The sequence below is a fragment of the Camelus bactrianus genome, chromosome 10, assembly GCF_048773025.1.
Source record: "Camelus bactrianus isolate YW-2024 breed Bactrian camel chromosome 10, ASM4877302v1, whole genome shotgun sequence".
Taxonomy (NCBI): domain Eukaryota; kingdom Metazoa; phylum Chordata; class Mammalia; order Artiodactyla; family Camelidae; genus Camelus; species Camelus bactrianus.
The window spans coordinates 63,616,566-63,641,560 of record NC_133548.1 but is presented as its reverse complement, the minus strand read 5'-3'; the positions used below and the strand labels follow the sequence as shown (position 1 = coordinate 63,641,560).

General features: G+C 44.2%; 1 protein-coding gene across 5 annotated transcripts in view; it reads right to left on the bottom strand.

Annotated features, from left to right (window-relative positions):
- HEPHL1 (hephaestin like 1) overlaps nt 1-24,995 on the bottom strand; it is a 191,082-nt gene that overhangs the window by 50,788 nt on the left and 115,299 nt on the right. For 2 of the 5 annotated variants that reach the window (XM_074372873.1, XM_074372875.1), the window contains exon 5: nt 2,530-2,774. Coding sequence is in view for 2 of the 5 variants with exons in the window: in XM_010973355.3 (XP_010971657.1) it covers nt 2,530-2,774; nt 19,158-19,327 (415 nt within the window). In the remaining 3 variants the exon portion in view is untranslated. Of the gene's footprint in view, nt 1-2,529; nt 2,775-19,157; nt 19,584-24,995 lie in introns of those variants that run through there. The other 3 variants (XR_006721235.2, XM_010973355.3, XM_010973354.3) reach the window with 3 other exon arrangements.

Here is a 24,995-nt window from a genome sequence, read left to right as displayed (position 1 = left end):
TCCAGCTAAGTAACTAATGTAATGAAACATATTAATAGAATAAAAGACAGAACTACATGATCATCTCAACAGATGCAGAAAGCAATGAATAAATTTCAATACTTATCAAATTAAAAACTCTCAACAAAGTTGGAATAGACGGGAACTTCTTCAACCTGATAAAGGATATCTAAGAAAAATCCACAGCTAACATCATGATTAATGGGAGAGAGACTGCATGCTTTCTTCCTAAGACTGGAAGCAAGGCAAGAATGTCTTCTCTACTATATATAAACAAGTTTATTCTGTATAGCATAGGGGACTATATTCAATATCTTGTAGTAACCTATAATGAAAAAGAATATGAATGTATATGTATGACTGAAACATTATGCTATACACCAGAAATTGACACAACATTGTAAACCGACTATATTTCAATTAAAAAATAATAAATTAAGAAAAAGAATATCTGCTCTCACCACTATTAAATATTGTCCTGCAGGTTCTAGCCAGTGCAGTAAGAAAAAGAAAAAAATTAAAGGTACATTGATTGATAGGGAAGAAGTAAAACTGTCTTTATTCACAGTGACATGATTCTGTATTTAAAAAACCCCAAGGAACCCTTTAAACATCTACAAATAAACAAGTAACATGATAGTAGTATTCAAGCTAAAATCTATAAAATTTTATATCTGTTTATATTTATAAACTTTAGGGAGAACTCAGGAAATGGCACTATTGTACAAAAATCAATTGTATTTCTATACACCAGCAACAATCAAAAATGAAGTTAAGAAGACTATTCCATTAATAATAGTATTGGAAAGAATAAAACACTTTAGAATAAATTTAACAAAGAAATGCAAATCTTGTACACTAAAAACTAAAACACTGTTTAGAGAAAGTAAAGGTCTAAATTCTAGGTCCATGGATCGGAAGACTCAATACTGTCAAGATGGCAACTCATCTTTATTTTTAACTATATTTTTATTGAAGTACAGTCAGTTTACAGTGTCGTGTCAATTTCTGGTGTACAGCACAATACTTCAGTCAAATAGGAACATACGTACATTCGTTCTCATATTCTTTTTTACCATAAGTTACTACAAGATATTGAATATGGTTCCCTGTGCTATACAGTATAAACTTGTTGTTTTTCTATTTTATATATATATCTTTAAAATGTAGATGGCAACTTCCCCCGATCAAACTCAATGCAATCCTCAAAGTCCCAGCTGACTTTTTTTTTTTTTTTGGTAAAAATTAACAAGCTAATCTGATATATGAAAATGCAAAGGACCTAGAATAGCCAAAAAGACTTGAAAAGAGCAAAGTTGGAGGATTTATGGTACCCACTGTCAAAACTTACTATAAATCCGTAGTAATCAAGACAGATTGGCATTGTACAAGGTTAAGCATATAGATCAGCGGAACAGAACTGAGAGCCCTGAAATGAACCCTTATACTTATAGTCGTTGATTTTCAACTCTAGCCTAGGATTCACTTATCTCTTATTTCCAGGACCCGGAGTCAGTCTCTGGCACCTGGTAGATACTCAGCGGAAGGGTCAGGAAGGTAATGAATTTGACGTGCTCACTTTCAGCTACTCTGAACCAACCCAATCTGGGACTGACAGCTTTACTACACTTCAGGTGGAGGAAAAGGGCCAAGAGCGAAGGGCACTCCCAATCTCATCTTCATCATCAGAGGTGGCTTCTCTGGCTGCTTAGACAGACCTGGCCGTGGCAACCACCAAAGCAAGTCTGGCTGCCTTGGGACATTCCTTAACACCCAGAAGCTCCTCCTTGCCAAGGAGGTGAGCCACATCAGAGTTCACGGTCCTGTGCCAGGACGTTCCCCAGAGCCAGTGCTGTCGCAGGTTTAGCACCATTTGACCTATTCCACCTGGTCACGGGCAAGAGCGCAATGAGGGATGCAAAAAAAATACTTCTGAAGACTGAGAAATATTTCCATGTCAAATGTCTCAGGATGTGCTTAAGATTTAAAAAAAAAAAACTTTCGGGAGAATTCGGGAAGTGGCCCTGTTGAAGCTCTCGAAGTACAAACAAGAAGACAGAGGGCTGCTTCATCAAGGAAGCACCAAAGACTGGCGCCTTAAGCAGGGAAGGTGAGGTCAGCCTGCACTGAGACACCCTCCCCTCAGCCGAGGCTGTTACTGGTGAGAGGAGCCTGGAGCCGTCGTCCACGCTGTCTTCTATCCAGTGTGGGACCCCGTCATGACTGATGGACAAGGAAGAAAGTTCGTGTGCTTCTGGGGCCATGGTGGAGCACGTGCCAAGGGACCCCAGCACCTAGTTCTGTAGCAACATAAACAAGCATGATGAAGAAGGGAGGAAGGAAATAAGAGAAAGGAAAAAGGAAGAAGAGAGAGGGGGACACAGATGGAGACAGGGTGAGAAGGAGGCGGGGAGCAGATGAAAGAACGTGTATAATCATTGTGCTCTTAGAATCCCTTTATCTGCAACTGACAGTAGCCTTCCTTCGGAGAGAGAGACAAGACACCAAGAATAGAAGACGGATATTTACCTTCCGAATCCTTGTTGTAGAAAACGCCATGTGGATGCAGAGAGTAGGGTCGCGAAGCAAAGTTCTTTAAATGAATGACGATCACATCACCCACTTCAGCCCTCAAGATGGGGCCCAGGAATCCAAGCCAGGGGGGTTTGGGGATCTCCGTGGAATAGGTCTCATCTGTGTAGTGCCTGTAAATGGCCTTTTTGTAAAGAGCGCCTATCCTGTTGGGCCCTCTTTCGAGAAATAAGGTTGCAAGTCTAAAAATAAGAAGGAAAATATTTTTGCATTGAAATTAAAAGAGAAATCCTCACAGGTTACCAAAACAATTCATCAAGTACTTGCAAGGATGATTTCTCATTTGGTGTTCACCACAAACCTCTGAAAGTTGGTAAGATTATCCACAATTTATTATGAGGAAACAGAGGCTAAGACAGTTAAGTGACAAGCCAAAAAGCACAAATAGTACTCACAACCGAACCAAAACAAAACTAAAATACTTTAAAGTCACGTTGCCCGTTTGCCCCTCTTCATTCAATGCAATCCCTTTCACTTTTTCATTGAACAAATGCTACTATGCACTTAACTTTATTTTCAGTAAAAGAGTTTATGATCTAATAATGAAAAAATTATGTAACTGCATAGGGCAGTATATGACTGAGTAAATGCCCACTGAGAGGTGGAGGCAATGGATACAGGCTCTATTTTTCTAGGAATGTTATCAGTTCAGAGAAAGAAATGATTTCTGGGGGTCAAAGAGGTCAGAAAACAGCTCATGAAGAAGTGCAGAAATTAAGGAGAAGTAGGGTTGGATAACAAAATGGAAGAGTGAGGACACTAAGCAGGTACAGAGTGTGAGCACTGAGGAGGAAGAGATACAGGTGATGGGGGAAGCAGGGAACAGGCTGGGGCACAGGTCTGGAAGCCAAGGAGTGAGAAATATGGATGAAAGTAATATCTGGGGGAAGACTGATAATGAACTGTAATTTCAGGTTGAATTTATCTTGGAAGCACTGAGGACTCACTAAGGTTTTTCATTAAATAGGTGACATGATCATTGGTATTTAAGGATGAGCTTTATGGCAATGATGTGCAAGTTTTATAGGAGTCAGGTAAAGGGGAGAGCAAAGTTTTGGGGCAGGGAGGCTGTCAGGAGACCAGGAGGGTGTGGTGCAATATTAAAAAAAAAAAAAAAAAAAGGATGCGAAAAAAAAATAACAGTCTTCTAGGACTTAATGTGACCAGGTGCCTTCCTGGGGCCCCAAGGTGAAAGGGGGACTCAGTTCTGGGGTCTGGGAGCCTAAAACAATGACAACACTGGTGACACCGCTTTGGAGGTGGTCATACCATCTTCTCCTGAGAGGTGGAACCCCTGACCCCACTCTCAGTCTATGTGCTTAGTGTGGGGCTCCGACCCTAGCTCCAGACCCGGACGTACCGGCTTCTGCTTGAGCAAAAGTTCCTGGGGGTGGCCATCCCAGTGTAGCTGTGGCCTCTCTGGGGGCGAGAGGCAAGTCCCACTGTGGCACACACTCCTGCACACGTGCATCATGCATTCCCCCCAGTCATTCAATAAACCAGTATCTCAAGCCCTGTATTCAGTCCTGGGGATACAAAGTTAAAAAGGGAAACACTTGAAGGAGCTCTCATTCTGGAAGGGAGAGTTACTGAAACCGAGCAGGACTCTGTGAGACCTCCCTGGGGACAGACTCCCTATATCCCAGCCTCTTATTTGTAGGAAAGCTTTAGCCTCCTAGGCCTTCCCCAAGCTCCAAAGAGAAAATTTAATCAGAGAAGTGAGAAAATGCAGAAATGAAGGAAAAAGGCAAGAAAGACAAAATAATTGGTTGGCCATAAAAGAAGGTCAGGGACCTTGAGTTCCTCCTCAAGGGCGGTGGATTATATCCTGAGCGATATCCTTAAGTTGTTTTGCAGATATCAAAACACTCACCAGACAGAAGAAGTTAACTATGCGCTGAACACCAGCATGTAGACCCCTGACCAGTTAGAACCGGAAGGTTGATGATATTAACTCCTGAAACACCATGCTATCACCTCACCACCAGCCGATCAGAAGGATGTACATGAGCTTATCACACACCCCATGACCCTCTCTCTCACCTCGCCTTTAAAAACCTTCCCTGAAAGCCATCAGGGAGTTCGGGTCTTTTGAGCATGAGCTGCCGGTCTTGCTTGGCCCCATACTGAGCGCCCTGCAATAAATGTACTCTCCTTCACCACAGCCCGGTGTCAGTAGACTGGCTTTACTGCACATCCAGTGAGTGGACCCAAGTTTGGTTCGGTAATATTGTGAGAACACAGATTACGTTCTGGGGCATTTAATCTGAAGTGTAAGGCAGATCAGGGGAGATTTCCTAGATGAAGTAATGCCTAAATATGGTCTCAAAGAACCAAAGAGGAGTTACCCAAGCAAAGACGATGGAAAGGGCTGATACAGCAGACGTTCTGGAGTTCTGTCCACTGGGCACCCACAGTCCACTCTTTGGTCTAAGAGCACGGGCACCCATAGTCCACTCTTTGGTCTAAGAGCACGCCTTCCCCATTTGCACTCTGTATGCTTTGGGTGGGGCTCCACGCCCCGCTCCAGCAATGGAGCAAGTGACCCAGCCTAACCTAGCAGCACACCAGGTCCCCTCATACATTGGCCAGGAAAGGGCCTGTGACCCAGGCCTGGCCAATTGGTGTAATTCTTCTCCCAACCAAGACACCGTGGACAGTGATGAGTTCAGGGACAGCACAGAGTGGCTGGTTGGTTCAATCCAAAGGAATCTAGGGACTGGTGAAGGATCTTTCTTGTGCTTTTGTAACTGGCGTTGTGAGTCTAGACTTCTGACAACCATATGGCTAATCTAAGGGCAGAATCTGCCAGGGACCTGTATGTTCCTCTAATCTCTTATTAAATTTTGCTTAAATTTTTCTTCCCTCTAATCAGCTCCTACTTAGTTCCATCATTATATTCCTTTTCATTTTTCCCACTTATTATACTTTCTATTTGCTTTCATTTACTTCTAATAATTCAATCACTCATTTTAACAAAGTATTAAGAACCATTACATATTAAGGTGTCATTCAGCACTTCTCTTTTGTACTCTTCTGTGCCCTGCCCCCAACCCTTTTCTGTTTTGTTTTTTTTTCTCTCTCTCTCTTTTCAAATTCTTCCCAACAGAAACTTATCCTGGCCTTTCCTAAAGGGTGTGATCCAGTGTCTTTAGCAGAGCAGCCAGGCAGGTCACTACGGGTCAGAATAAGCAATTCTTGCAGTTCTGTTCATTCTAGATCCACAAAGGGTGTCAGAGTTATTCTCGGGTTAGACCAGTTGGATGTAAAAGACCTTGGAGGATCTGCTCAGTGATATGGCAGCCCAAAGTCGTGTGAGGCAACTCCAGCCTCCCAGCTTCCTCCAGACTGCCTTGTACCAACTCTTCCTCTGCCTCACCCTGCCTCCCTCCTCTGAGTCAGAACCCTCAGCAGATGCCCTGATTCAAGCACCCTTGACCTGTCCCAGGTCCCTGGCTCAGACATCAGTAGTCAGAGTTACAAACCCGTAGATACTTGGGGTTCAGAATGTAACCGGACCCGAACCACATTCTTGTACTGCCCGGAGACAACCAGGAACAGTGGTCCTCCTGAGGTAGACATATTTCCTGGACCAGAATGTATGAAGTTTATACCCACGTGTGACTGTGTCCCCATGATGGATCAAGCCCTTTGCAACTTACACGACCACCTCAGATGGGGATCAAACAGAAGACCCTCCTTTTTGCTGCAATGGGCTCTGTCCCCATCAGCACAAGTGACCCCTTTGAGAATTCTCCCAGGGAATCCCACATACATCTCTTCTGTTTCAGTCCTGGGATGAGCTTGAAAATGATTCTGCTGACTTCCAACAAGTACAGGTTGAGGACCTAAAGCATGCGAGGTGCAGGGCTAGGTATTGCTTTGCATAAAAACATGAACAAGACGCAACCCCAGAAGAGGGCAGTCTATGATCAAGAGAAAGGGACAAAATGATGCCCACACAAAAGAGATGAGAATTGTAAGAGGAGAACAAAATGCTCTGGGCAGTTGGGAGAGAGGGAGAGACGACAGGCTCTCCAAGTGGAAGGCATGGCTTGAGCAAAGGGGTCAGAGGTCAGTGGGGGTGGGTCAGAGGTCGGTTCAGGGAATCACAAGCAGCTTTTCACGTGTTTTCTCTCTCCCAGGGATGATGCTGAGAAATAGGGTTTACACCAACTTTGCTTTTTTGTAATTTATAAACTGAAGCTTACAGCGTCACAAAATTAAAAAGAAAAGCATTTAAACAGAACACAGCACAGTTTACAAGTCAAGTTACAAAGCCATTTCTTCGCAACCTTACCACTTCCTCATTCTAACCAGCTGAAGCATCCGGCCTGCCCCAGACCACCTAATAGGATCAATGGCCACGGTCAGACCGTCAGCGGTAAAGCTCCTTTTAACAAGACTGGCCTTGGCCCTGGAGGCAGGAGAACTTCCAGGGGTCCTCAACTGAGCCAGATTAAGAGGTGGGGCAGCTGGGCCTCAGCCCTAAAGGGCACTGCAGCATCACTGGGGAGCTGGAGGCATCACTGTGGGGATAAAATTCACTGGAAGTGACATGGAAGGTAGAGAAAACGAACACTTGCAGAACTTCTCTGGGGAGAGTACTGTAATGTGTTTGAAGAAAATCAGCTGCTTGAGACGGAGTTGGGGAGATGGAGGGAGGAGACCCCCGGGGATGGGCTCAACCAGTAACAGGTGGCCACTGAAATCCCTTCCCCGGAGGACTGGCCCAGTGAACGGTAGGGTGGGCTCTTTCTTCTTGTGACCAAGGGGAAGGTGAGAACTCCCACCACCAGGCCACCTTCTCCTCTTCTCAGTGCTCAGCCTCTCCTCCAGAAAAGAGTTGAACAAGTGTTTTGGCAAATATCAGTTGAAGGGGCCCCGTGTTATTTATCTGCCTGGAGCACCAGATTACTAGCCTGCCCGGGCACCCACACCCACACATGTCAGCCTTGCCCGGATTTGCCCTGGTGTGGAGTCAGGATCGGGGCAGGCTCCTGGGACAAAGGAGGAAGCCATGGGTTCAGGCGCCCACAGGGAGCCAGGGATGGGCTGAGCCAGAGAAAGGCCAGCACTCTAGAGTCATAGGGCCCATCTTCCCAGGGGCAGCAAAGCTCTCTCTCCCCCAGATGCCAGGTTCAGCTGCCAATCCCGAGCATGGGACCAGGAACTCTGCCAAAAGGCTTGGAGAATGACAACAATGATTTTCGTAGCGAAAACCTGGAAAGTCGGAAATATTCTTCGGCTGGTGCCTGGGGAAACAAAATAATGGCACATTCAGACCACTCAGCCAAACAAAAGAATTAGGTGGTCCTACAAGTGGCAATGTGGCACGGTCACCAAGAGACTAAATGGAAAAAGCAAACTGCAGAGCAGCATGTAAAGTATGATCCCATTTGTGTGTTTTTTAAACAATGTGTATATATATACACATTGTGTGTGTGTGTGTGTGTGTCTGTATATATATACAGATTAAACATTTGGAAAGCAGCCAGAAGAACCATAAACCATAGCCTCTGGGCCATGAGACAAGAAGTTTACTTTCATTCACCCTCTTCTGTGCCGGGGCAGTGTTTTCCTCCGTAACATCATATTTACAGTCATAATAAAACAAGCTCACATTTTATTTAGAAAAGGGGGTCCAGGCAATTTGGCTACAGAGGGGGCCATCTCTTCCTGGATGCCATCTACCTCTGAAAACGCAGCTGCCACACACAGCGTGCCATGAGGGCAAGCGTTCCGTCCCCTACTGGCGTGCTGAGCGCCTGTGCCCTGACTTGGAGGGAAGAGAATCCCTGCTCAGTCCAAGCTGACAAGTCCAAGTTCTGTCTCAGCTTCGGGACTGAGGTCTTGGGCACACTCTGGTCTGTGCACACCGGCCTTCTGCCTCTGTGTATCCACTTAGCCAACATGTGTCTGCCCAGGGGCCAGAGTCCACCTCTTCGGCTCCACAAGGCAGACGCCTACATTTCCCCGTGCAAGGGGATAGGATAGAAAGTCTGGACGCCTGACCCGGGGCTTTAGGGTAAAGGCTCTTGTGTTTTCCAGCCTCATTTGCAGCTTGGATGGTCATGGGACACAGTTCTAGCCAATGAGGGGTAAGCATCTGTCAGTCCGTGGTACTTCTCTGGAGTCCACTGGGAGAGCCCCTCTCTGTCCCTTGCCCTTCCCATTATCCACGCGCAAAATGAAGACACGATCATTGGAGTTTTAGCAGCCGTCTTGAGAGAATGACGAATCACGCCCTAGTGATGGTCGAGTGGAAAGCCAAAGGAAAGGACCCTGAGATTGAGATTGCAAACTTATGAATTTCTTTTGTGTAAGCTAATAAATAGATTTAAGCCAGTGTTCTTCAGGCTTCTTTAACTAGCAGCTGAATACAAGTCCTAACTAAACAGGCTGTTCAGAAGGAGGAGGAGGAAGAGCAAAGAACTGAGTCAGCCTCAGGCTGGCTCATTAGCCCCAGAGTAAGCAGAGTCGCTTGGCTTTATACTGGTCACCAAGGAAGTCAATGACAGAGCAAGGAGTCGATTCAGAATCCCTGGTGTCTTTTCTAGGCTCAGCCTGACAGGTAAAGAGCTATAATGAGGTTATTCATAGAAGCCTATAATTCCAACAGACCTTGCAGGGCAAGATGGACATCTGACCCTCCTTACTTCTCTACTTTGGGCTCCCAGCACAAGCATGCACTCATGCACATACACATGCACAAATGCATGCTGAGCAAAAGTTCCTTACCATGAGTTGTCTGGCAGAGCCATCCAAACAAAAGGCGAGAATATCAGATCAGAGGGAGGGCAAGTGTTCGCTGCCCTCCTACAACACATTGCATGTACTGCATATTTTAGTACCGAGTTATGTATCGACTTGTTTTGCACATTCCTAGATGTGTGTCAGTCTTACCACCTCAACAGCCAATGGTCACTCCAAGAGGGAATTAGGTTTTCTAACATGGTTGTTCCTAAATGTCCACCTGTGTACCACATGGGACATCTGCTAAATATTTAGATCCCTAGGCTCCACTTCAGGGCAACTGAATCAGACTTTCTGGTGGCAGGGCCAGTGGCATCTTTTTTCTCCCCCAGATAACCAAACAATTCCTAGAGCCTTCCGGCACTTGCCCATTCTGATTTTTCTTTCCTCTCAGCAGAAGGGGAGAGCAAAGAGCTTTACAGGTAGGTGGGGCCATGGGATTTTGACAAATAGGCTATGAGTGGAAGTGATATGTGTCACTTCTGGGCCAGGGCATTTCATTGCCATTACAAGACCCTCACTTCCTCTGCTGCAGGGGAAGCCTCAAGTGAAGATAGTGAGGGCTCAAGATCCAAGCTGCCTGGCTGCAAGTTTTCCTGGGGAAGACAGCTGTCTTGGAGTCAAGTGACCCTCTGTGAACCCAAGAGGGTGGGAAATACACCTCTGTGGGGTCATCCCCCTGAGACTTGGGGGTTGTTTGTTACTGTAGCACAACATGACCTATTCCAACTAATATAATTCTGATATACCTGCAAGTTTGGAGATCACATTTCTAAAATCTTTAGCATAAAAACTATAGTAACTATTTCAAACCATAGGAACTATTTAAATCCAGAGGAACTACTGACAGTGGCAAAGGTAGGGGAGTGGTAGATGTAAGACAAAGTCTTTTCAGTGTCTAAGCAGCAACTTATCCCTAAGAATACATTATGCATTTGAAACAGTAGGACAGAAGCCACAGCTCCTAGGTGCCTTAGAAGATGCAAATCTTCCCAAAGGAACAAAGCAAGTGGGTGACTTCAAGGAGCCATCCACAGGAAGTGGCTCCTGGTTCAGCTCGAGTGCACTCATCAGAATGCCTTGCTGGTGGCTTGTGTATTGTTTCGTGTAGCCACAGGATGGCCCACTGTGAGCAACTGAGTAATCACTACCCCTCAGATTCATCCCCAACCTACATTCTAACACTTTGACTCAAGCTGAGGAGATGTCTATTTCCTGCTGGGAAGGAATGCCACGGGCCTGGGAAGTTTCACATTGTCAACTGCTTTGAAGACCAAATGTTCACTTTGCCAAGGCCAGGGGCAATACTGTGAAGGGAGACACCTTCCAAATGCAGGCAAGATGAACCATGGTCAGAACAGACCTGCCTGTGGGAATCATCTCACCAGGGCAGAGGTGGACGGTAGGTTAGGTCCTGAGCAGTTTGAAGCTCACAGGGCTGTGCCCCTCACCATCTGCACCGTCCCCCACAACCTGGATCATTTAGTGGGATTTTCCCATTCATTCAACCATCAAGCTGTTGCTGAATCTCTACTGGATATGGGACATTAAACTAGAAACTGGGGTCAAGATATATGAATCTCAGTCCCTGTATTCCAGAGATTTCCCAGCTGATTGGGAAGACAGAACATACGCACTGGTGAATAAACAGCAACACCCAGTTTTCTATATGAAGGGGCACATACACTGTATAGAGCCTGTATGTCTGAATGCACATTGGGGGCATATGGGTTGAAGATGAACTGCAAAGTAATATCAGCAGAAGGTGTGGTCAGAGCACACATGTGAGATCATACAGTCACAATAAGGACCAGAGGTGTTGTCTGAGCTTGAGATGGGATGTGGTTCACCAAGGAGAAAATAGGACTAGACTGGGACAAGAGCCACTGGGCAAAAGGAAAGGTGAAGATGGTGATTACACACTGCACACCCTTCTTAATTAGAATAATCATTTTTAAAGCCATCCCATCCAGTGATGGGCTCCTTTACACACTGCTCTGTGCTCCCCTGGTATCACCTAAGTCTTGAGTTCTCCCTTTTCCCACTTCATTTCCACAGAAGCTCCCCAGAACACACACAGGCATGTTAAAAACAAATCCACACGGTCAAGGGAAAAGAGAATGGGCTTGTATATCCAGAGGGAACTCTAATTCAAAAAGACACATGCACTCCAATGCTCACAGCAGCACTACTTATAATAGCCAAGAAGTGGAGCAACCTGCGTGTCCATCAACAACGAGTGGATAGAGAAGTTGTGAGATATATATATAGATAGATATATAAATGGGTGTTGAATTTTATCAAATGCTTTTTCTGCATCTATTGAGATGATCATGTGGTTTTTGTCCTTTCTCTTGTTGATGTGATGTATTACATTGATTGATTTGCGTATGTTGAACCACCCTTGTGTCCCTGGGATGAACCCCACCTGGTCATGATGCATAATCTTTTTTATGTGTTGTTGGATTCTGTTTGCTAATATTTTGGCAAGGATTTTTGCATCTATGTTCATCAGTGATATTGGCCTATATAGATAGATACATAATGGAATATTACTCAGTCATTAAAAAGAATAAAATAATGTCATCTGCAGCAACATGGATGGACCTGGAGATTGTCATTCTAAGTAAAGTAAGCCAGAAAGAGAAAGAAAACTATCATGTGATATCGCTCATATGTGGAATCTTAAAAAAAATGACTCAGATTAACTTATTTACAAAATAGAAACAGACTCACAGACATAGAAAACAAACTGATGGTTACCAGAGGGCAAAGTGGGTGGGAAGGGATAAATTGGGAGTTCAAGACTTGCAGGTACTACTATATATAAAATAGATATACAACAAGTTTCTTCTGTAGAGCACAGGGAACTATATTCAGTATCTTGTAGTAACCTAATGAAAAAGAACAAGAAAAGAAATACATGGATGCATGTGTATAACTGAAGCATTCTGCCGTACACCAGAAATTGACACAACATGGCAAACTAACTATACTTCAGTTTAAAAAAATGGAAATAAAAAAGAGATGAGCTTGAATCCCAGCACCCCAATTTGACCCTGTGAGATCTTGGGGAAGCGACTTAACTTCTCTGAACCCCAGTCTCCTCAGCTGTCAACCACTGACCATGGCGCAGCCACTGTGAGGGGTAGATGAGATGTGGAGCCTTACGCACGGCTTCTGGGAGAGTGAGCATTCAGTCAGTGGGGGTCATGGGAGTTGATGGTTGTTTCTGGCAAAGCTCTAATTAGAAATAAGGAAAACCTGACATTTGAGGTCTCTTTCCCACAGAGCTCCTGCTTTTCAGAGAACCCCTCGAGACAGGAGAGCTACCACGATGACGGACATTTCTGGAGTGCTAACCCAGTCCCAGGCATCACGTCTGAGCACTTACAGATCTCCTGTCATGTGAGCCTCCTGACACCACGGTGGCTGATGACGGCTCCCAGAGGTAAGTCCACATCCTAATCCCTTTATTTGGAGAAAGGGTTTTTGCAGATGCAATTAAGGATTTTGTGATAAGATGATCCCAGATTATTCAGGTGAGTCCTAAATGCCACCAAAAGCACTCTTCTAAGAGGGAAATTAGACATGCACAGAGGAGAAGGTGATATGAAGACAGAGGCAGAGACTGGAGTGAGGCCACCACAAGCCAAGGGCTGCCAGCAGCCCCCAGAAGTGGAGACAGACAATGAGTGGATTCTCCCCTAGAGCCTGCAGAGGGAGTGTGGCCCTGCCAACACCTTCGTTTCAGACTTCTGACCTCCAGGACTGGAAGAGAATACATTTCTGTTGTTTTAAGCCTCCCAGTTTGTGGTCATTTGTTATGGCCACCACAGGAAACTAATACACCTCAGAAGCAAGTACTGTCATTATCCCGATTTTACCAATGAGAAAATTGAGGCTAAGAAAGATTCAATCACTTGCCTAGTCAGTGGAACAAGAATTCGAAGCTTCTCAGCTGATCCCAGAGCAACCCCTGAGCACATTCACCAGCAGTCCAAGCTGCCGTGGCATCTCTGTTAGACCACTTGGACTACTGAGGAAACCTTCCCTGAGCCTCCTGGTCCTCCTGACCAGGGCAGGAGATCTGTCACCCTCCTGCACTGAAAGCTTTAATGACAATTAAAGCCTGGAACATACAAAGGACTTGATGACAGTAAGCTATTATGTTGTCTGTGAGTTCTCTCAAAGCCCACTAACCAGGCCTTGGGGACCCACTATCTGGAGGTAAAAAGGGAAAAGGAAGACTAAGAAGGTGTTCATGAAGGTTGGGAAAAGGGGAGAATTAGGCAGGGGAGGGTGGTAGGGACTGCCAGCTGCCTTACAGTATTCATGCTCCCCTTTCTTTTTTTCTTAGTAACAGAATCAAATCCTGCTTCTGTTCAGGCCAAAAAGCACATAACTAAAAAACTGTATTTCTAAGCCCCCTTTGTGGATTTGAGTATTCAATGAGACGTAAATAGAATTAGTTGGGTGGGGTTTCCATGAGAACCCTTTATAGGACTGATGAAGTAGGAATTATGCCCTTTCTAACTTTCCCCTTCCTCTCTTCCCTCCTGGATCAGAGATGTGAGGGCTGGAGTTCTAGCAGCCACTTTGTGACCATAAAGTTCCCCGAGGAGGAAGTCACATGCTAAGGATGGTAGGTCATAAACATAGATAGCCTCTGAAACTCTATCATGCCAGCTGTCCCACCAGCCTTAGACTGGCCACCTCTGGATTTCTTTCATAAGAGTATACAAAACCCTAAATTGTTTAAGCCACTCGATTCTTGTCTCTCCTGGCAGCCCAAAGCAATCACTAACTGATACAGGGAATAACAGCAACCCCAAGAGATTGTCAAGGCATCATGCCCAACATAGGATTTTTTTCCTGTTGATAAGATAGAAGTTGAGATTTGAAAGTCATCATCTCTCTAAGATCAAGCTGTAATGAGGTGGTATCCTTCTCTTTATTTCAAAGCTTACAAAAGCCTTTCACTTCCCCCACCTGCTTCCCTTCAGTTGGCTCTTCTTTCAGATAAACATACAGGGCTGTCCTTAACTGCTCACAGGGGGTGCTCAAAACCCTTTGCCACCCACTGGGTTGCCATAGTGATGTGACTGGGTAAACTCCCTCAGTGGACCCTAACATAGGGTTTGAGCAGTGGTCAATTTCACTCATGTCCAAGTGTAGTTCTGCCTGAGAGTTCATATCCATGAAAACCCCTGCCTTTCACTGAGAAGAAAAAGGCTTCATGTGTGTTGCTGGCTAAAGGAGGTCTGGGTGAGAACTGTAGCTTTAAATAAAGTGACCCACTCTGGTTCCATTAAACATCAGGCTTTACCACCGAAGCACAGTCACACCTTAATTAAGTGCTTTATGAGCCAGACTGGCATGAGTGAATCAAATGCTGACACCATCCCCAAGCAAATCAAAGGAGCCCTGTGTCCCCATTAAGTCCAAGGGGAAAAGGAGGAATATATTCATCAGGAGAAAATGTTTCTAAATACAATATAACTCCTAAATCCAATACTTCCTAGGTAACATTAGTGCTTCCAGTCTTTATATATATAGATAGATAGATTTTCTTTTCTTTTCTTTTCTTTTTTTGGCCAGGGGAGATAATTAGGTTTATTTATTCACTCATTCATTTATTTATTTATTACATTTTAAAATTATTTTATGTTTATTGTCATATTCCATGATGTTATGTTGTTTGTTATGTTGTTTATTTTTTTTAATATGAGGTCTTTGCCACAACTCTAGACTCCTTTTTAAAATTATTTTTTGGTTTGAGTTTTTTGTTTTGTTTTGTCTTTTGAGTTTGTTTTTTTTTTTGGAAGGGGGAGATAATTAGGTTTACCTACTTTTTTAATGGCGGTACTGGGGATTGAACCTACGACCTGTGTGTGCTAAGCGCACACTCTACCACTGAGCTATAACTTCCTCCTTAATTGTATTTTTGAACCCTGTTATCAAGCAAAGGTAACAGGTCAGAAAGTTAAATTGCACCATCTGACTGCTACAGCATCTGGGTGAAATGATTTCAATTTCTTTCCTAACTCCTTCTCGTGAATCAGGATTTATTAGGCTCTTGGCACTGCCTAATTTTGGTTTCCAAGCTTTTTTCCATCACTGAAATTTTGGCACTCACCTTCCTTTTCCCCTAATTTTTGCCGATTCTGCTCATTCAGAGATACAGCAACCAGAACAACTAAATTGACAGAGCGCTTAGTTCTTACTTTAATGATTCCAGGTGACCAGCCCTGCTCCGTCGTCCGTGGGTTATTGTCACTGACAGAGCTCTGTGCAGGGAGGGGGGTTATTATGAGTATGCTGGGCCTGCCCCTCCACCACCATGGCCCTCATCCTCCAGCTGCAGAGGTGACTGATGTACCTCAAACTGCCAGAGAGCAAAGCAGAGAGAAGGGAACGCTGTGTCCAAGGCCAGATAAGGACACCAAGCGCCAGGAGGGATTGGGAAGGAAACTGATCAGAATAAGCCAGGGCTGTGGGGAAAAACTTTGCAGGTGAAGCGAAGAATTGGAGATAGTTGTTCAAGAACAGGGGAAAAAACTGGATGGGTAAAGAAAAATACAGAATACTTCAAAAATTGTCACATATCTCCTCTCTCAGTCCTTCTCCATGTCTGATTCCTAGGCTGAACACTTGGAAATCGTCTCTCTCCTTTCTTTCACCATTGTAAAAATCTTTCTAAGAACTGGTAAGTCAGGTAGGATGTTTTTTCTTCAGTTTCAAAAATTATTTCTGATGCCTTGGAATGATACTTCTCAGGTGATGTTAGGGATTATATTTCAACTCCCTTTTCTTCCCCCACAAATTAAGGAAATTAGGGAGATTATGTGACCTGTTTCAAGGTTACATAGCGAGCTGGGGGCAAAGCAAGGAATAGAAGTCAGGTCTCCTGATTGCCATTTCAGGCTCTTTCTGCTCATGGTGGGATACGAGGCACCCAGCGGTCATGGACTTCTAAGTATCAGGAACTTGTCTGGGTCTGAATGTCCTAAAGGCAGAGTGTCCTCAGAAATGCTGTCCACTCATCCTGCAGAAGCTGAGTGAGAGGCAGTCACATCACCCAAGATGCCCCCTTGCTGCTGGGGAGCTGACACAACACAGCATACACAGTGAACTCCATATATGTCCCATAACTGTGGCATCGCTGCATGTGTCACCTGTGGCTCCCAGGACACCTGCGAATCGTGGCACCTGAGACCTGTGTCCTGTGGTCTTCGAACAAGAGTCAGCAGCCAGCCACACCCACGCCTCCTTGGGAACTCGCCCTAAGCCGCCCGCCATACCAGCAGCACTTCCTGCCGTGATTGCTGATAAAAGCCAACACGCATCGCATCCTCACGGAGGCTCCCCTTTCGAGAGTCAGGAGTCGGCCCTGCATAAACGCTGCCCCTTTACACACTGGAGGGAAACACGTGGGGACCTTGGCACTCCCGGAATGCCCTCGAATGTGCCAGTTCCTCCTGAGGGGCAGGAGTCCTCTCACAGGGAGCCACTCTAATCTGACGCCAAATTCTGTTTTAGTCATGCCCATTTTCTTTCTTTTTCTCCTTTTCTTTCTCACCGTAACTCTTTTCATATATTTTATTGTACTTTCTTCGAAGCACCATCTTCTAGCTGAATCATCAGCAGAGAGCCCCTGACCTCTTCCCACACCCAGCCTTGCGGGAAGTGGCGTTCTAGTATTTCAGTAATTTAAAGTACTTTGGGTTTTTGAATGAACCCAGGTAACCAGTTTGGTTACTGGCATCAGTGATTGTTTTCAGTGTCTCTCTGGAAAGAGTGACAAGTGAGACTAAACCAGCCTTTGGTACAGAATTGGGTCTTTCTAGAAAGTTCTTATTACTGGAATCCTGGCTTCCCTCAAAGCTGAGTTCCATTCAGTGGGAAAGGATCACCTTTGCCAACAAACAGGTTGCGTGGCGAAAAAATAATTGGCTCTGAAGCCAAAGCAAAGTGAGTCTGGTGCTGCTTTTTACTCTGTGAGCTCTGGCCAATTTCTTCACCTCAGAGCTTCAGTTCCTTGTTTGTGCGGTGGGTCTAATAAAACCTGAGAGCAGCGATGGTCTCTGGCGGAGTCCCTGGGTCAGAATAAGTGCTACCAAACAGCTATGCTGACAGGAGTATTTTAGGAGAAAGAACTCTGTGTTTATGGAAAGGCAATCCAGTATCACACTGAGTTTACAGACTATGTCCATGACACTCAGCGTACACGTCTTGAATAGTCTCGCGTCCAGTAGCTGCTCACGATGATCGTTTTCCATTGAGCTCTTTTTGAGGCCAGCAGAGCTCTATGTTTAGGGAAGGCTACCGGTCGTTAGGGGAGACTTTCAACCCCATATCTGTTTGTCACAACAGAGACCACCACCACCAATGGTCAGCAGATGGGAGACTGAAAGAAGCCAAGAGCTTTCTCTGGAAATAGCCCCTTGCACATTCAATTTCCTGGTACGGTGCTTAAGGAAAACTCTTTCTTGGTAGCCTGACTGGTATGAGCATCATCCTTTTTGAATAAACAAAACATGACTATGCCCCTTTCGTGTTGTTCAGAAACCTGGAAGCCACGTGTCCAAGCCAACTGGATCTTTGATCTTTCCCCAGAGGGCGACCTGGCTCTTAAAGACTTGTTGGCAGACTCCATGAATCTTAGCAACTAATCTCATCTCTAGAGAGTGGAACTCGGATGTTGAATGCACAGGGCTCTGCCTATCAGGAAAGGAACAAGCATCTGAATATATGACTGTTTTACCAAAACACCTCAAAAGATGTTCTAAGAACTACAACGTTGAAAATCTGCACGACTGTTTCTGGAGCCAGAGGGTGACTTAAATCTCTTATGTGTTCCAGGTTCCAGGGAACAGATAAGAGACTGAAGACACAACATCTTGAGAGGAAGAGGGGGAGCAAGAGCTATTTCCTGCAAAAATACAAGATCAGGGGCATAGAAGATTCCAGCACCATCTCATCCAGCTATACCATGGGCTCTGGGGTAAACACTGCCCTCAGACTGAATGAGTTAGGGCCAGAACACACCTTTTACCAGCGAAGAAGCCACTTCTAAGTGGACTCAAGGAAACTCTCTAAGTACCAGCCAAATCCACAACAATTGCCCCTCTCTGTTAAACATTGCAAAACAAAACAAAACAAAACAAAATGTAGCAACCTATAGCATATGTATCTCTAATTATGATGTTTCATTCCAAAAATAAAAACAAAGAAAACACTGTGTATGTCAACTGTAAAGAATTCCTTTTTTCTTTCAGTAAAACCAGTTATATGGCTTCATTTTTATTTTTTTAATGGAAGTATAGTTAATTTACAATGTTGTGTTAGTTTCTGGTGTACAGCATAGTGATTCAGTTATACATATATATTCTTTTTTCATATTCTTTTTCATTATAAGATATTGAATATATTTCCCTGTGCTATAAAGAATTCTTGGAAATTACCAAATTTTTCTCTCAAAGGTTCACTGTTTTTTTTTTGAACAAAGCGAACCTCGAACCCCTGAAAGTTGTTAGTGATGCCTAGTGAAAATTGGCCATTATTCAAAACACCTGGTTGTGTACATGGCTCTTCACAGACAAGGCTGTGAATAGATGGAGCGAAGAATATCTCTTCCAAATTTCACACCTGCCCATGCTGGGGCTCTCAGAGCAAACACCAAACCCTTCCCGCTGGTTTAGGTCAACTCACCACCACGATAGCCACCCAAGGAACACCACCTTCCCCAAGCAGGGTCAAAAAGGGGCCAAAGCTGCGGAGTCCACGGGAACTCCAATTTCACTCACTTGTCTTCTGCGAAACTTCTGCCAGTAATAACATTCTTCCCTTGGGGTACATAGTTCCAGTATTCTTCCACAATCCCGATGTGGTATGTTCTGGTAACTGCACCAACCAGCCCAGACAGACCCAGGAATGTGAAGAGGAGGATGCAGTCAGCCTGCCGCTTCCGAGGCATTTGTGGATTAACGCAGGCCAGCAGCCTGAGCAGGAGGCAACCCTGCCTGTCCCTCCCCCTCACTCAGAGCTAGTTACAAATACGAAATGGACAAGGCCCAGCTCCTCCTCCTTGGGTTGTTTGGGGGTTGGGACAGAGGCTGACAACTTGGATAAGCAGAGCCAGCTCTACATGGTAGTTGCTCTGATGACAAAACTTTTGCCAGCCATCCAAGAAATGTGTAACTGGCTTATTTATTTACTGCCCAAACCAAACAGGCTTGTATCTGTAAGTTTTGGTGCTCTGCTCTGACATTAGTCATTCATCTTTGCCACAAATGGCAGGGCTATACATTGGACTGAAGAGTTCCCCCCTCCTCCTCCCCGCCTCCATCTCCTCTTTTTTTCTCTATACCCATTAAAGGAACATAGTAAAATCGGAAAACTGGGCTGGTCTGAGTGGAACATCAGGAAATAATCCCAAGCACTAAAGAAGACTTCATCTCTGTCAAGAAGGCAGAGGGGGTGATGTAATCACCCTCCACCATCTCCAGTTTGTTTTATGAGGCTACATGAAACAATCAGCTCACATCATAAAGTTTATAACAACATTGTAAACCTCACTAATTCTCCATTTGTTCATGCACTGTCTCCCCCAGATTCTCTCAAATTCCACCAGTAAAAAGTGAGGCAGGCAATGGTCTAGTTCAGCTAAAAATTTAGAGGACCCCCAACAGTGAGCTGCCTTTCTCAAAATGAATGAAAATGAAAAGGGAGGCACATCCTTCAGGCACATGAAGACAAAACTCAGTAGCAGGTCTTAGGGTCAAAAAGGTGAAGGGAGTGCCCTTTCTTCTGTGTGCTCTAAGCTGTGACCTAGAATCTCAGTGTTAAAAGAGACCTCATCCAACTCTAGAAGAGAGCCAATCTGATCTCCACGCAGAGTTGTTCTTGAAGCAGCAGCCGTGGAATGAAAGAGACAGCCTCTTGGATGGGCTTGGAGGTTGGCAGACCTGTGTTTGAATTAGTCCCACCAGTTACTAACTTAGTGGCACTGAAGAGTAACTTGACTTCTCTAAGCCTGGGTTTGCAAAACAGACATGGAGGGATTGCTAAGAAAATTTAAATGACATAGGAGCAAATCCAGATGGGCATGGGCTTCATAACTTTTTAGATACAACACCGAAGACACGATCCATGAAAGAAACAATTGATAAACTGGACTTTAGAAGTAAATTTTTGCTCTGTGAAAGACACTGTCAAAGAATGAGAAGAGAAGTCACAGAATGGGGGAAACTACTTGCAAAAGACACATCTGATAGAGAACTGTTATCCAAAATAGACAAATAACTCTAAAAACTCAACAATAAGAAAACAAACAACCTGATTAAAAAATGGGGAAAGACCTCAACAGGTACCTCCTCAAAGAAGATACAGGATGGAAAATAAGCGTGTGACAAGATGCTCCACACCGTAGGTCATCAGGGAAACGCAAATTAAAACAACAGTGAGATACTACTACACACCTATCAGAATGGCCAACATCTGAGACACTGACAACTCCAAACACTGGTGAGGATGTGGAGCAGCAGGAATACTCACTGTTGGTCAGAATGCAAAATGGTACAGCCATGCTAGAAGATAGGTCAGCAGTTTCTTACAAAACTAAACGTACAGTACACATTTAGAATCTTACAATTTTTTTTGTCAACCATACCTCAATAAAACCAACAGAAAAAAGGACTCAAACTAACACTACCATATGATACAGCAATCATGCTCTTTGGTATTTACGGAAAGGACTTGAAGACTCACATCCACACAAAAACCTGCATTCAGATGTTTATAGCAGCCTTATTCATAATTTTCAAAACCTGGAAGCAACCAAAATGTTTTTCAGTAGATCGATGATTAAATACACTATGGTACAACTAGACAATGGAATATTACTCAGCACTAAAAGGAAATTAGCAATTGAGCAATGAAAAGACATGGAAGAATCTTAAATGCATATTACTAAGTGAAACAAGCCAATCTGAAATCTACATATTGTATAATTCCAACTAGATGACAAGTGGGCAGAGACAAAACTACAGAGATTGTAGAAAGATCACGGGCTAGCAGAGATTTGCAGGGATGCAAGGATGACTAGGCAGAGCACAGAGGATTTTTAGGGCAGAGAAATTATTCTGCATGATACTACAATACATACTAGATACATGTCATTATACATTTGTCCAAACCCATAGAATGCAGAACCCCAAGAGTGAATTCTAAGGTGAACTATGGACTTTGAGTGATAATGATGTGTCACTGTAGGTCCATCAAGTGTGGAGATGTGGATATTGGGGACAGCTAAGCATGTGTAGAGGCAGGGGTTTGTGGGGAAACTCTGTACCTTCTGCCCAGTCTTGCTGTGAACCTAAAACTTCTCTCAGAAAGTAAAGTCTATTTTCCTTATCATATGACCCAGTAATCCCACTCCTGGGCATATATCCAGAAGGAACCCTACTTCAAAAAGACACCTGCACCCCAATATTCATAGCAGTACTATTTACAATAGCCAAGACATGGAAACAGCCTAAATGTCCATCAATAGATGACTGGATAAAGAAGAGGTGGTATATTTATACAATGGAATACTACTCAGCCATAAAAACCGACAATATAACACCATTTGCAGCAACATGAGTGTCCCTGGAGAATGTCATTCTAAGTGAAGTAAGCCAGAAAGAGAAAGAAAAATACCATATGAGATCGCTCATATGTGGAATTAAAAAAAAAAAAAGAACATAAATACAGAACAGAAATAGACTCATAGACATAGAATACAAACTTGTGGTTGCCAAGGGGGTGGGAGCTGGGGAGGGACAGACTGGGATTTCAAAATTTGTAGATACTGACAGGCATATATAGAACAGATAAACAAGATTATACAGTATAGCACAGGAAATATATACAAGATCTTGTGGTAGCTCACAGCGAAAAAAAAGTGACAATGAATATATGTATGTTCATGTATAACTGAAAACTTGTGCTCTACAGTGGAAATTGCACAACATTGTAAAATGACTATAACTCAATAAAAAATAAATTTAAAAAATTAAAAAAAAAAAGAAGCAGGGCTTTCGGAGCTCTTGGAATTTGGAGATGTCCCAGAACAAATAGCCGTTTGTTTATTTATAGCCCAGAGATGCAGACTATTTTGGGTCAAACAGGCTTGATGTGGTATCAAAAAAACTTCATTAAAATATATTTCATACAATTCTTTTACACAGGAGAAACAGAGGTATACATGGCACAGACCAGAAATACACACGAGTTAACTTTTCAACCCAGGATACTGAATATATATAATGAAAACCCTGAGGAAGGCATCACCTAACTTCCGATTCAAAATGAGACCCACATTGGGGGGGCAGGGGGTGAGGGCGTAGCTCAGTGGTAGAGTGTGTACTTAGCGTGTGCAAGGTACTGGGTTCAATCCCCAGTACCTCCACTTTTTTTTTTTTTTAATTGAAAAGAAACAAGATGAGGCCCACAGAAGAGACCCAGGGAATGAGAGAGGTGCTGAAGGCTACTAAAAGCAATGAAACAGAGTTCTGGAAAGCTCTCTGAGATTCTTCCTTACTTTAGGAGAATAAAGATGCTACTCAAGAAACATCTGAATGACATAAGAGCTGAGGAACAGAAAAGAAAGGTGGTGAGTGACTGCAGGGTTCCCATGACACTCATTCCTGAAAACCCAGCACCAAATACAAGATATTACGGACAATGTCGAGAATGCGATCAGCAAATCTGTGAGTTAACAGACACTTTAAACTCCACTGGACACTGTTCAGACAAAGCAGAGAAACCCAACATTTCTAAAGCACTTCCTATGTAAAATGGACCGTCCAGACATTTACTCCTTGATTTCCTCAATAATACCCACCAGGTTTCAGACATGGCAAATCTGATGTCATGCATCAGGAGAGGAAAAGACAGTTTTGGATCAAATCATACTTCTCTGCAACACAGTATGGGATATTCGAAACGTTTAGTGGGAAAAACCAACTTAGCTGAGGCTAATAGCCTTAGCCTTATTATTTTAAATAATAAATAAGGGGGTAGGGTATAGGTCAGTGGTACAGTGCATGCTTAGCATGCACAAAGCCCTAGGTTCAATCCCTAGTACCGCTATTAAAAAATAATAAATAAATAAATAAATAAACAAACAAACAAACAAACAAACCTAATTATCTCCCCTCAAAACTAAATAAATAAATATGAGTGATGAAATCGGCTGTCCCATTGTTTAGACTTTTTGCATGTTTTAAGAGAAACATTAAATATTCCTTAAGAGATTTTCGATAACCCAAACTCTGACCAAAAACTCTCACCAGTCCAGCCCTCTCACTGCCCTGCTACCATGGATCATAGACTTTCAACCTCATTGGGACTCTCGGTTTCTTGTTGGGACCTCATTATTCCTCACTGGGAGCCGGAGAGCTTCCTAGCTGCTCTCGCTGGGGCCAGAGTGACCTTCCTGAATGCAGATGGGACCAGGTCTCTCTGCTGCCTGAGATTTTTCAGTAGCTTCCCATGGCCTTCAGTATAAGGGCTAATGGCCTTGACTTGACTTTTGAGACCGATCCTGATCTGGCTCCTAGGGACTGAAGCCCTCTCCTCCACATTTAGTCCAGGCTCTGATCAACATCACCAGCATCAGCAGCAGCATGGTGGCAACCTGGCAACCAGTGTGCCCATCACCTGTGCTCTCATCATCACTTGACGTGTGCCTTCTGCCATAGCACTGAACACACTCACACAGCACAGTAATCATCTGTTTATTTGTCTGCCTCCCACACAAACACTCAACACAGGCTTCTTACAGGCAGGGACAGCCTGGTTCATCCCTGTGTTCCCAGTGTCTGATGTTAAATGGTGAACAAACGCATGTGCAAATGAATGAATGAAAGAATGAATGATTAGATGTTTACTACTATGTACGTAGTGGTTTCTATTGCTAAGCCCTTTACATGCATTATCTCATTTAAATATAACAGCATCCCTATCAGGTGTGCACCATTTTATCCCTGTTTTACAGATGAGGAAACTGATGCTCAGAGAGGCTCTGGAAGTTTCTCAGTGCCCCAGACTGGTAAGCAGTAGAGTTCTGTGAGACTCCAAAGCCAGCATTTCTACCGGGACCACCCAGACCCAGGGGAACAGGGGTGCCAGAGAGGATGGTTGCCTGCTTCATATTACTAAGTGGGACGGACTCCCTGTACAGAATAGGAGCCAGGACTGTTCAAGGACCTGTCCATTGGAGGAGGATCCCCAAATGCCCCTGCAGCCCAGCCACACACCCCTGACAGCCAGGGAAAGCCCTGATTATTACAGAGCACCCAGACACACCATTCTGCTTCATTTCTCCCTTTTATATCCCAATCCTCCACCCACCCCATCCCTCACCTGCACTAAATTCTTTCTCATCCTCCTAGGCTCTTCCTCTGGGAAGCCTTCCTTGGTTCCTGCCACACCCACCACAGCTTCCCCCCCTCCCCAATGTGTCCCTCCCCTACACTGCCTCTGGATTTTGCACACATGCTTATCCTTGTTTGCTTATACATCAGTCTCCCTTACTAGACTCTGAACTTGAGAACAGTGTCTAACCAGCCTCAGCACCTCCCTCCCACTACACTGAA